The sequence below is a fragment of the Notothenia rossii genome (genome assembly GCF_949606895.1).
Source record: "Notothenia rossii genome assembly, chromosome: 1".
Lineage (NCBI taxonomy): Eukaryota > Metazoa > Chordata > Actinopteri > Perciformes > Nototheniidae > Notothenia > Notothenia rossii.
The window spans coordinates 29,093,394-29,107,037 of NC_136912.1; the positions used below are offsets into that span (position 1 = coordinate 29,093,394).

At 41.1% G+C, this 13,644-nt stretch overlaps 1 protein-coding gene across 1 annotated transcript; it reads left to right on the top strand.

The window, feature by feature from the left end:
• The first annotated feature begins 9,654 nt into the window (after window positions 1-9,654).
• On the top strand, window positions 9,655-12,973 carry LOC307044914 (uncharacterized protein). Its single transcript, XM_079690351.1, has 3 exons — window positions 9,655-10,553; window positions 10,950-11,602; window positions 11,689-12,973. Exons 1-3 carry the CDS (start codon window positions 10,034-10,036, stop codon window positions 12,454-12,456), a joined length of 1,941 nt encoding a protein of 646 aa, XP_079546477.1. The 5' UTR covers window positions 9,655-10,033; the 3' UTR covers window positions 12,457-12,973.
• The last annotated feature ends 671 nt before the right edge of the window (window positions 12,974-13,644 follow it).

The window sequence follows — 13,644 nt, forward strand, 5'->3', positions numbered from 1 at the left end:
TCTGTAAATAGGCAAATTTTAAAATAGCACATGTTTCAATGCTGATTGGTGAAATGTTATATTCATAATTTGTAGTTCAGGACCATGTTTCCTTGCATTGACAGTTCTCTGTGCTGAGTTTCTGCTGAGTTTCCGTTGCCTCATTTTTAATTGTGTGACCTGTCTGGTTTAAATGAGTGTGTTGCTGCTTTGATGAAGCCTAATTTGCTAAAGTTTAATAAATTATATAATATATATATTATATATATATATATAATATATATATATATATTTATAAATTAATTTAAAAAATGTTTCGTAAATAAATATTTCATGAGTAATATAGTTGTCTTTGTCACATTTTATTTGCCATTAGTAAATAAGTATGCACATTTACAGATATTTTACATGATATGAGTGATAACACGTGTTATAAGGGCTATTTTAGGGTAGGTGTGCCTTGAGATTTTTACTTGTCCTTTGGTGTGCCTTGGGCCCAAAAAGTTTGGGAACCACTGCTGTAGATCACCAACACTATGGTTTATTTTTTATTCACAGGCAAGTCAACGTTGTCGCAGTAAAAGTCCCAAGATAGCTCCTGGTGCAATAAAATGTTCCTTTTCAGTGTTGTACTATTATGTTTCTCTATCAATATTGCTGCTGCATTAATGTGTATGTTGCATGTTAATGCTGTAGATGTGTTTCCGAGAAGACGGATCCTTTCTAGCCATAACAACCCAGGAGTGGCTGGATCAAGTTAGCTACCTAGCCAGTAGCTAGCACGTTACTTAGCATTACAGCCTTGTCATTTGTATTAGCCTTAATATGAAGTAACATTAAGTAAACTAAAATGTTAAACAGTAAGAGTAGTAGTCATATTTCGTGAACCCTTTGAAGAGTACTGTCACCGGTGTGATCATTCTATAATACACAATTTAAGCCCGGGGGAGAAATGCTAATGCTAGCATCAGCGATTGCCGATCTTTTGTACTTCATGCTATCTGCACAAATGGTCATCTGAAGAACAAACCCAAACCTTGTTGTTTTTATTAATTGCATTACCAAATTGGTATCAAATAAACAGTAAGCATTGGTAACACAACTTCCAAAGTTACAGTAAAATAAAAAGCGCCCTGACTCGGACAATACACAATCCAACATGTTCAGCAGAAGATAATCAGTTATATTGTTTGTACACATGGTACTTTACATATATAGGCCTACCTGCTGTTTGTTTAAGGCAGTGTTTCCCAATCTGGGGTACGCGTACCCCTAGTGGTACGTGGGTGGTCCCCAGGGGGTATGTGAAAAGATTTTGAAAAGTAAAAAAAAAAATAGATTTTAGATTTTTTTTAATTAAAATTTGTACAGAAAAACTGTACCCAAATAATGAATAATGCATAATCTGTAATAATGTAACCAAAATTGGGGGCATTCAAATTAAGTAATAATTTGCCGGTGTCGGTACCAGATGTGTTCGGGGTACCATATGTGTTCGGGGGCCGTCTCTTACTAATGACGTCACGCATTGTACGCATTGTGATTGGCTGTACGGTAATTTACCCAGGGGTGCTCGGGGGCAAATCACATCTACAGATCATGACGAACCGAATTGAATTATTCCTATGCTCCTAGCGTGTGAAAATGTTTGTGAAAAACATGTTAAAAAAACATGAAAACGGAGCAATGGCTGTACGCCATTGGCTGTACGGCAACTCAAGAGGACCATCATACACGGTCAAATTCCGAACATTTAAACATAGCCTACACTTCATTCTTTACTTTGTCCGTTATTATATGTAGAAGATGAACTACCTCTCTGAAAGGTCCCAATGTGTTAATTTTGATGGGCTGTCTTCTGAGTGGTTAAACATCACTAAAGATTTTCTGACTTCTGACTGCTTTGGATATATAATTACACCACAATAAGGTTTTACTATCACAGTGCACTGAGATTTGTGACAAACTGTAAAGCACTTACGCATCACTGTACACTGTAAACCAAGGCGGTTTTGCCATCACTTACTGTACTGAGGCTCAGTCACTGGTACATTTTCATTTACAAAGCCATGTTGGATAAAGTACCATCTTATATCTGCTCCCTGATCTCTCGGCAAATTGAAAGTACTTATTGCCTGAGATCTCATGCTGTGGTTTTATTAAATGTGCCAAGTGCTAGGACTGTCTTAGGGAAGAAAGCTTTTAGATGTGCAGCTCCACTAACTTGGAACAGTCTGCAAAAAGAATGTAAAATTACCAAGCTGGTACCACTACATGTTTTTAAAGCTCGGTTGGATGCTCCACAGTCAGATGCTGTTGGTACCTGTACATGTGGATAGATATGTAAATTGTAATCCCTGTATTTTTTGCTGTATGATGTCCTTTTGTTGTTCTGTTGTTTAAGTTTTTATGTCTTCATGTGGAACCTACTGCTGCAGGTCTCCCCCGAAAAATAGATCATTGATCTCAATGGGATTTTACCTGGATAAATAAAGGTTTTGAATTGAATGTCGAGCATTAACTGCAAGTCACTCAAATGCATAAACTGGAGAATAATTATGTTACAAGTGTTACAGAAAACATATCCAAGTGTAACAAACATCCAGTATTAACCTTACTGTTTTTTTACTAACAGTAACCAACTAATAATTTTCATGAAGTGCATATTTATTCCAAACTCACAATATATATATATATATATATATATATATATATATATATATTATATAATATATAATAAAACATAATGCACAATGGTACACAGTATCCAAACTCTTTAGGAACTGGTCAGAGGCATTCATGTAAAGCAGATCACCAGAATCCAATACTGGTAAAAACGTTGCAGAGATCAAATGTTTCCTTGTCTGAAAGGAGAAACCTAATTTTAAAACAACATTTTCAGTGTGTGACTTGAAAGATAAGTTCTGATCAATAATAAAACCTTGGTATGTGTATGTAGTGACCCTTTCAATGTCAATGTCAGTCCCTTGAACAGTACAAATGTTGGGGAGAAAAGAAGTTAACTTTTTGCGATTTGAGAATATCATGAGTTTGGAGTTGTCTGCATTTAATACTAACTTGAGTTGAGATAAATGGGATGGAATAACATCAAAGGCAGACTGGAGGAAATCAAGACTTGCTCTATAGAAGAGGATGAACAATAAATAACAGTATCATCTGCATAGAAATAGAAAGCAGCATTTGAAAGATTATTAGAGATTATTTACATACAGTATATGGTGAAATTATTGGTCCTAATATGGAACCTTGGCGCACACCCTTTCAAATCAAATCAATCAAATCAAGTTTTATTTATATAGCACATTTATAAACGATTTTTGGTCGAGCCAAAGTGCTGTACAAATAATAAAAATACCCTACAGTAAAGACATTTTACAGCTAATACAACAGCAGTTTGTTCAGAATATCAATATGAGAAGAAAACGACACCCTTTGTCCTTAGACCCTCACATCGTACAAGGAAAAACTTCAAGAGAAAACCCACAGTTTAAAGGGAAAAATGGGAGAAACCTCGGGGAGAGCAACAGAAGAGGGATCCCTCTCCCAGGACGGACAGACGTGCAATAGATGCCGTGTGTAAATCGAAGAGATAATACATTTGAAACATAGGTAGACCGTATGTTAGGAAATGCATGCTTCTATAATAATAGGATGAATCCACGAAGATGTCAACAATCCTGTGGGAGCCTTCAGGGAGGCAGCACGACGAGACCCAGGCAGGACCGCAGAGACAGGTTCAGCCACGACCCGAAGTCCACGACTTAATCCAGAACTCAGGATAGAGGATCCAGGATGCGGGACCACAGCAAGAGGATCAGCCTCGACTCAAGATCACATCAAGACACAAAAGAAGAAAAATTTGGCTGGGTTAATCGGAACATGAGAATACACAGATTCAGACAGACAGAAGGAAGAACAAGCACTCCCTGTGGAGTGATTTTTTTTAAATATTGAAGTTAAATTCATCAATCTGGTGCACTTTGAGAGCAAAATGAAGAGATATATGGATACCTCTCAACATCCATATGAAACAACTGTAAACAGATTTACTTTGTCTTTATGGATTCGATTGTGGACTTGATTGTGATTGCTGCACATTATCCCTTACTTAATAAATACTTTTTTTGATAATCTATTATATAGAAAAGTATATCATATTGATATATAATATATAATTTATTGATAATATATAATATAATCAAATATAACAATCAAAACGAAATAAGTATTATTAAGTATTAGGGCTAAGAAAATATTGTACATGTGAAATAGTTGTATGTATTGATTTAAATTGACATGCATACGCTAAGAAAAATAGTCCGTTGTTACCGTTTGAACTAACGTACCAACGGCAATGAACATATTACATATTACCTACCATATTACGTTATATACTTCTTACCTTCGATTTCTCTTGTTCTTCTCCTCATTCGTCTTTGTTTTTCTTCAAGTTTTATTGTATTTCTTCAAGTTTTTATCTTGTTGGTCGAATGCACTTAAGCGTCAGCTAAATACAATGTAATGTAATGATCAAAAAACCCCTCTATACTAGTCTAGACAGCGTGGGTAAATTACCGTACAGCCAATCACAATGCGTGACGTCATTACGTCGTGACGTCGTGACGTCACTGGTAAGAGACGGACCCCGAACACATATGGTACCCCGAACACATCTGGTACCGACACCGGCTATATATTATTATTGGCGCGGCGTTCAGCTTCCCGCCGGACTGTCAGGTGTTACATCATCATCGTCATTGTAGTGGCGCACTGGTTTTCTTGCTAGCTAGCAAAATATCAACATCCTATCAAGTGAATGCGCTGGTGTTTATTGAGATCAACATTTCTGTTAACATAATCATTATGGATCAATGGCTGAGTCGAGCTGGTTCATCCAGAAACAACAGCACAGGTGATACTGCTGAATCAGGAGAACCCGTTCTCAAGAAAATGAAAACACAGAAGGTGAAGAATCGTCTGTTTGGTGAACATTATGTGCTCTCCGGGTTTACGGTCACAACTACAGAGCCACCACAGCCAATGTGTTTTCATCTGTGGCGACGTGCTTTCTAATAATAGCATGAAACCATCCCATTTACATCGGCACCTTAGTCCTAGACATCCCGCCTGTGTGGGCAAGCCTGCAGAGTTTTTCCACCAAAAGCTGGCTGAATTTAAGGGAAGCCAAGAAAAACGAAAGAAAGCGACATCGGTCTCAACTAAGGCCTTGGAGGCATCTTATGCCGTGTCGCTACTCGTTGCTAAATCGAAAAAACCATTTACCATAGCCGAAGAGCTAATCTTGCCTGCTGCTATAATTCTCGCAGAAACTATGCTCGATAAGAAAGCAGCTGATGTCCTGAAGAAAGTGCCGTTGTCAAATAATACTGTGTGCCATCGGATCGACGACATGGGAATTGACATTATTGACCAAGTGGTGGAAAAATGTAAAGCGTCTGGTACGTTCGCTTTGCAGTTGGACGAATCAACAGATGTCAGTGGGGAATGTTGGAGATTTGGAGGATGTTTAAAACCAACCTCGTCTCCGCATGTCGTTTGATAAGCTGGGTAAATTCGTAAAAAGGAAGGGATTAAGAAACACCAGAATGCAAGTGAAACAATAATCTTGTTTTAATGATACAAGGTAACAATACAAATACAAAGGAATCACGAAGCACTCTGCAGAGTACTCCGGGCTCAGGTTCTACCACGTGTGAGACAGGTCTCAGGAACGGCCGGTCAAAAACAAGAGCGCGAACCAAAGGAAAACACAGGCTTTCATACTAAAACACAGGAGGAGGTGTGTGCGTGCTTTCCCCCAGAGGTCATCTTATTGGGAGAGACCAACACATGGCCTGTCGCACCCAATCAGTGCGACACAGCAGAAGAAACCCGGAAACAAAAAGTCTCTTTCAGTTTGACGAAGACCAGACACCTTTTGGTGTCTGGTACGAACCTGCTCTAAACAAGTTTCCTTATCTTATTTCACATCTTGCAGCCAGCTCACACACATCCCCTTTATGGCCCTTTGTCCCTGTGTCCATCTTCCCGCCTCAGGCTGCCACACACAAGTTAAAAGTATGTTTTAAGATATAGTTGTTATAGTTGGCTAACTATACGTAATACATGTAAATCACTTTCATATCAATAATAACGAGGAACACATTACCTGTGCTCTTAAGCAGTATTAGAGATGCTTTTCAAATAGTCAAACTTCACACAGGCCTAATATAGAGAACACACTCATTTGTCTTACCGCCTTTCCATTTGTTTGAGCTATTGTTCACATCTTTACTTCAAATAAAAGGTTTCACATTGTATATTTCCAGCTTCCTTTACACATACTGTTATTATTAATACAAAGTAATTAACCACACACGTCTATTGAAAACAAGTAGATTTCCCTGATAATTGACATGCTGAAAATGCTCTCTCGTCCCTATCATAAAAAACTGCTTCCATTTCATATAGAGTAATAAAACATGTTTAAGCTAATTTCTCCACAATGTTTGTAGCCATTTAGTACCCACACATGAAAGAATAAGAACAGAGGTATAGTTGAACAGTAATCATGTAGCACATATATTTACTGCAATGAAAACACACACACATTTGCCCTAAGCATGTGTAACGCACACTCTTCTTTTATGAGGGAAACATTCCAGAGTTTTGGAGCTATCCCCAAATTAGGATGTCCCCTGCTTGCATCCCTCTCTAAACACAAAGACTTCACCTCAATATATTGGGGAGGGAAAATATACTTTGTCCCTTCAAATTTAACACACATTCTATATAAGGTGACATTAAAATGAATATACCAGATTTAACTTTCCTGCCATAACACGTTACTTTAATACTTCAAATAATTCAAATAATCCTTCAGGAAGCACAACTGATTGCGTTTGTGCGTTACAAAGACACTTTGGAGATGAACGAGCACATTCTGTTTTGCAAGAAACTCACGGGGAGAACTACCGGACAGGACGTTTTTAACGTTATTGACCTTTTTTTCTCTCAACACAAGCTGGATTGGAAATCCTGCTCTCATGTGTGCACAGACGGCTCTGCGGCGCTGACCGGCAGAGTAAATGTATTAATGGCCCACATAAAAAAGGTAAACCCTGACGTTACATGGACGCACTGCATGATTCACCGAGAAGCATTAGCTAGCAAGAGAATGAGTCCAGAGTTAAACGATGTTTTGAATGATGCCGTAAAAGTGATCAACTTCATACAGTCCAGGCCTTTGAATCATAGACTGTTTCAGTCACTTTGTGAAGACGGTGGGTCAGAACATAAACAGCTCCTGCTTCACACTGACGTCCGCTGGTTATCCCGAGGGAAGACGTTACAGCGGCTGTTCGAGCTACGCTATGAAGTGAGGGCATTTCTGTCGGAGCACACACACCCACTTGTGGCTATGTTCGACGACGCTGACTGGGTAGCTCGGCTGGGATACCTCTCTGATATTTTCAGCAAACTCAACCAGCTGAATCTCTCTCTTCAAGGTAAAGACACAAATGTTCTTAGCTTGTATGACAAAGTGTGTGGATTCATAGAGAAGATCAAGCTCTGGCAGAGCAAATGTGAAAAAGGGGATACAAGTTGTTTCCTGCAGCTGAACGCATACATTGCAACTGGTGAATGTGACAGAGCTCCAATTGTGAAAATAGTACACACACATTTGTCCAAGCTCAAGAATGAGTTCAACTCCTACTTCCCTGATATTGACAACAAGTCATCCACACTGGACTGGGTGCGTAATCCTTTTGTGACGTGCATTAACAGCAGCATTCCCGCCATGACCCACATCAAGACTAAACACAGGAACAGACTCAACTTGGAGAATAACCTGGTCACAGCTGTTGCAACAATCTCCCCCAGACTCACAAAACGGATGAGGGAGAAACAGGCTCAAGTGTCACATTAATTGGTGATTTACCTTACTTTTTGTTTAAGTCTTTAAACAATGGCTATTATAATGTATATGATTAGTTATGATTGAATATGATTCAAGTGTCACATTAATTGTCGCATTGGGTCACACAGACAAAAATATCCTCCTCTTCTCTATCTCTCCTCGTCACTTCTCTCCTTCTTCCACTCCCAGGTCTCACTTTAGCTACACACACACAAATTATACACACACACTAGGGGTTTCACCAACTAATCGACTAGTCGACTACCTTTACCACTAGTCGGCGCTGTAGGCCCTAGTCAACTAGTCGTGAAAAAAATGGAGGTAAACGAGCTGCTGCAAAATGCTCCAAAACACGTCCGACATTCTTATGTATGGCAGTACTTCAACGAAGATGTAACCAACTCCACAGTGAAGTGTCAGTTGTGTACAGCTGTACTGAAGTACAATACAAATGCATCTGCTATGCGCAACCATCTGAAGATGAAACACCCGCTGCCGACAGCTAGCACTAGCAGTAATGCTAGCACCCTTGAGCAACGGACCGGCGTCAGCACTGAACAGAGGCAAACGAACAGCAAGAAAACACGGGTCAACAGTGATGCGGATGATGAGCTACGGGATTACTGCCAGCGGACACCGCATATCCCCACAATGGATAATCCACTGGAGTGATGGGCAGAAAACGTGCACCGCTTCCCCCGCTTTCGAGGGGCTACCTGGCTATTCCAGCCACAAGCACCCCGAGTGAGAGGGTTTTTTCCCTGGCAGGCAACACTGTCACCCGAAAGCAGTCAAGCCTCCTTCCCTCACATGTCGATGCGTTGGTGTTCAAACCAAACCAAAAATATGGAAAGGTGGACGTTATCGTGGAGGACAGGGAAGTGTTGCACAATGCTCTGTTGCGCACTGGATTTACGTGGCATTTATGTAAACAAGAGTTTTTTGCTGTCGATTTTGGTGAGTCCAGTTATTGTTTGTTATTTACTCAGCCATGTAACACAAATTAAAATGCAGTGTTTAATGTTACTGTATGAGTTCCAATATAAAATACAGTTGTACACCTCTCTTTGTGTGTCTTTATTATCACATAACGACTAGTCGACTGCTATTTTGAAAAACGTGTCGACTAGTAAATATTGGTAGTTGTGAAACCACACACACCCACACACCCCCCCCCCCCCCCCCACACACACACACACACACACACACACACACACACACACACACACACACACACACACAATTTTAATGTGGGCCGCCGTGCCAATTTTAATGTGGGCCGCCGTGCCGATTTTAATGTGGGCCGCCGTGCCGAATTTAATGTGGGCCGCCGTGCCAATTTGACTATACACTGCTCTTTCATCTCATGATGGCTGGTGGCTATCCATGATGATGGTGTGTCAGATATGTAGTCATATTATTAGGCTATGTTTTCGTTGTCCTTGTGGTTTTGTTGGACTTGGTCATATTATATTATTATCTGATATATATTTCGTTTCTATACCCTTTGTAGAAACGAAATCTTAAATATTACACCTTTTCTTTGGTTACTTTTCTTTCAAACGTTGTTTTAAATTGTAATCTTGACTGAGCTACTTTTTACGCACGAGCGTCAAATGAACACCCCGGACTCCCGATATTATGTCAAACTTTATTGGGTTTAAAGGGCCCGGTCATGTGGCCCCGCCCCCCGGCCCGGGTCTGATATGTGCTGCCACTGCACACACACACCTGCCAGTAGGGTGACCACCCGTCCCGCGTAGCGCGTGCACGCACAGCGTTTGAACCCCAATTCATGCGTCCCGCAAATTGAGACCATGTCACGCATAATCAATGCTTGCTCAAAAAAGAATTGCTCGCTCTAGCTTCTTGAGCTCTTGGCAGCCAAACTAGCATTACTTGAGACTAGTTCAGCACGCTACAGTTGCCACACCCACCCCCCAGTATAACTGCTGACTAGGTTGTCAAATTTTGCGTCGTCGTCATGACAGCAAACGGCCGCACGCGCGGCGACAGACGCTGTGCAAAAGACTTCCGGCGGAAATGAAGTGCATTTGTGTAGGGTTATGCCGCGCTACCCGTGGTTTTGTCGCGTGAACTTGTCTATAGAAAATGGCGTCTGAAGCACCAGTAAGTAAAAAGAGAAGGTGTGGGTACAGGAAAGAGTGGGAGAGGGAATATGTGTGGCTGAAGGCTGTTGAGGGGGATAGTGAGAGGGTTTTCTGTGACATTTGCAAAACGTCCTTCTCAATCGGACATGGAGGCGAATACGATGTCAAACGACACAGACTGACTGACACACACAAGAAAAATGTCCAACAAAAAGAGACATCGAAATCTATGGATGCTTTCCTCCGACCCAAAAACGACTGTCTAGCTGACAAAGTCACTGCTGCAGAGGTGACGAGTGTGTATCACACTGTCCAACACGCTACATCATATCGAGCAGGAGATTGTGGCATAAAGCTAGCCCCAACGATTTATCCGGACTCGGACATTGCCAAGAGGATGGCCTGTGGTCGGACGAAGGCAGAAGCTATTGTCACTGATGTGCTTGCCCCTGCCTCTGTCGAAGATTGTTTCAAAGTCCTCAAAAGACCACTACATGAGCAACGAGAGGCAACAACTAAAGGTACATTTAAAGTTATGTTCATGGATGTAATATTGTGTTAGCTATTTATCTGACGTTAGCTAACTGATGTCTAATCATATTGATATTCTTCTACTATGTTAAAAGTCAACGTTTCCTTCACTTCAATGAAATTAAATAGCATCAGTAGCCAACGCAAACATAAAGGCTAAAGGCTCTTCCGTGCCTTTGTGAAACCAGGCTCTGTGTACCTTATATGATTTCACAAAAAAAAGCAACTATGATTTTTGAAAAGATGTAGGCCTAAATAATTGTATAGATTATATTTATATAAAATCAATAATGATCAAAACAGTAAAGTAGTGTCTTGTATTTTTGTAATAATCTGTTTTTAGAGAATCTCTCTCAAGTTCACCCCATCTGTGTGTGTCTCCACAGCCCACACGCCATTCTTCTCAGTGGCTTCAGATGCCTCCAATCATGGGACCACCAAGCTCTTCCCACTGTCAGTGCGTTACTGGACGCCAGACTTGGGAGTACAGACGAAGGTCATTGATTTCTATGATGACAGTGATGAAACATCTTACGCGATCCACAACCAGATAGTCACCAAGCTGGAGGAAAACGGACTGGGACTAGACATGATATCTGCGTATAGTGCTGACAATGCTAGTGTGAATTATGGGAGATACAACTCTGTCTTCCAGAAACTGAAAGAGAACAACAGTTCTATTTTGAAGGCAAACTGTGTGGCCCACATCGTTCACAACAGTGCAAAACACGCAGGAGATCGGCTAAATATCGACATAGAAAATGTTGTCAACAAGACCTTTAGCCACTTCTCCTCATCTGCCAAACGCGTTGAGGAACTTAAGTCAGTTCACACCTTTGTGGAGATAGAGTACCAGTCCCTGCTTAGATATGTGCCCACAAGATGGCTGAGCCTGTGGCCTGCAGTGAAGAGGCTTCATGACTGCTGGGCTCCTATCAAGGCCTATTTTCTCTCATTGGGAGAGGAACAGTGCCCAAAGTCACTATGGCGGCTGTTCAGGGATGACCAGGATGGTGAGGGCAACCCCCTTGAATTACAGGTAATTATTTTGAATTGCATTCAACAGGGATAAGAGAAATTATGATAATGCAAAGAGTGATCATTGACTCATCTTACTTCTTTTAGGTTTACCTGTCCTTCCTCAGCAATGCGCTGAAGATTTTCCACGACACTGTGCTGGTGCTGGAGCGAGAAGATGGGACTGTCTGTGAGCTCTACGATATGATGTTCACCCTAAAAACCAAGCTACAGCAACGACAGAGTGATGGTTTCTTTGGGGCCCAGACGGGTGTACTCTTCCAGGAGTTTCCAGACAGGCAGGCAGCTGTGCTCAGAGAGGATATGTGCAACTTCTACCAGTCCTCTCTCACTTACCTGGAGCAGCGCTATGACTTCTCAGACTCCAACTACCAGAAGAAAGTGGCTAGCCTGGCACTACAGAAGAGCCCATTCAACTTCACCCATCTCTGTGAAGCTGTAGAAGTCCTGCAGCTAAGCAAGCAATTGGACATGGATGCACTATATGATGAGTATTGTGTTGTTCTGCCACACCAACAGGCCATTGTGCAGTCAGAAGCTTCAGTCGTTGAGAAGTGGGCCACCTTACTCAAGCACACACACACACCAAACATGACAGCATTAGCTTCTTTCCTCTTGAGTGTACCAATCACCAATGCTTCAGTGGAGAGGGTCTTTTCACTGATGACAGGATGCTGGACAGACACAAGGAACAGATGTTCGGTAAACCTCATCAAGTCAGAAATCCAGGTGAAGAGCAACTTCACATTCAGTTGCAAGGACTTCTACTCTTATGTAGTGAAAGAGAAGGCTCTCCTCAATGCTGTACGCTCCAACAAGAAATACAAGTTCAAGAAGAAACCTGAAGAAAACTAGTTAATATCCCATTTCTCTAAGATGTAGTTTGATTGATTTTGAACATTGGTGGACTGTTTACAGGGTTGAAAATTTACCATTTTTAGGTTACAGTTGCCTTTTAGGTGAAAATGTCATTGTTCTGCATAGGATTTTATGTTGGCAACTTTTTGCATTGTTGTCACCTTGTGATGTTGATGGGTTCGCACTCCTGTGTCTATACTGAAAAAACATTTGGAACCTTCTCATGAATGTTGCTTGAAGTGAATAAATTGCTTAAGTTAAATAGCATTTGCCAATTCATTGTTCAAAATGTTATGAATCTTTATTTAGAAAGAAATACACATTGGTGGCCTATTGATGGACATACATCAGATATTACACATGTCTAGTGGAATAGGGCACTATTAATGTACTATGTAAGATGGTATGTGCTAGAAATAGGTAAACCACTTCCGCGCCGGGCAGTGTCCCACATTGTCCCTCAGAAACATACCCCTTGTCCCCCCTTGGGCTTCTTAGCAGGTGGTCACCCTACCTGCCAGTGTTGGCAGGACATGAATTAAAATGTGGAACTCGGACTTCATTTTAAGGACATTTCGGCCAGGGGTGTAGAGCTATATTTGTTTAAGCACCGGATTGGCAAAACGGGAGAGGAAAGTGTGTGCACCAGTCTGCCTTGATCTATGAATTCATGTCCGTGACACTATCTGCTGCCCACAGCTGTTTTATAGAAGGAAAACCTCCTTCACTTCATGAAATCTCTGCAGCACCAGGAGGCAGCGGGAGGGTTAACTCAGCCTCTGAGAAGACGAGCGCGCCGCACAGTGCCTTTCACGCACCGCCTTCACTGTGTACCTTCAGAAATAATCATTAGTAAGGCTAAAGAGCGACCGCAGGCTGGTGTGTTTTAACCACACACACACACACACACACACACACACACACACACACACACACACACACACACACACATACACATACACATACACATACACACAGACACACAGAAGTATTATTTGAATTATTTGAAGGATTAAAGTAACGTGTTATGGCAGGAAAGTTCAATCTGGTATATTCATTTTAATGTCACCTTATATAGAATGTGTGTTAAACTTGTGATTTCTGCATTGAGTGACTTCTGCCTAGCAGATACCAAGAAGAGGCCCCTAGGGTCTCTCTGTTAATTATCAATAGTCCTTGCAATTA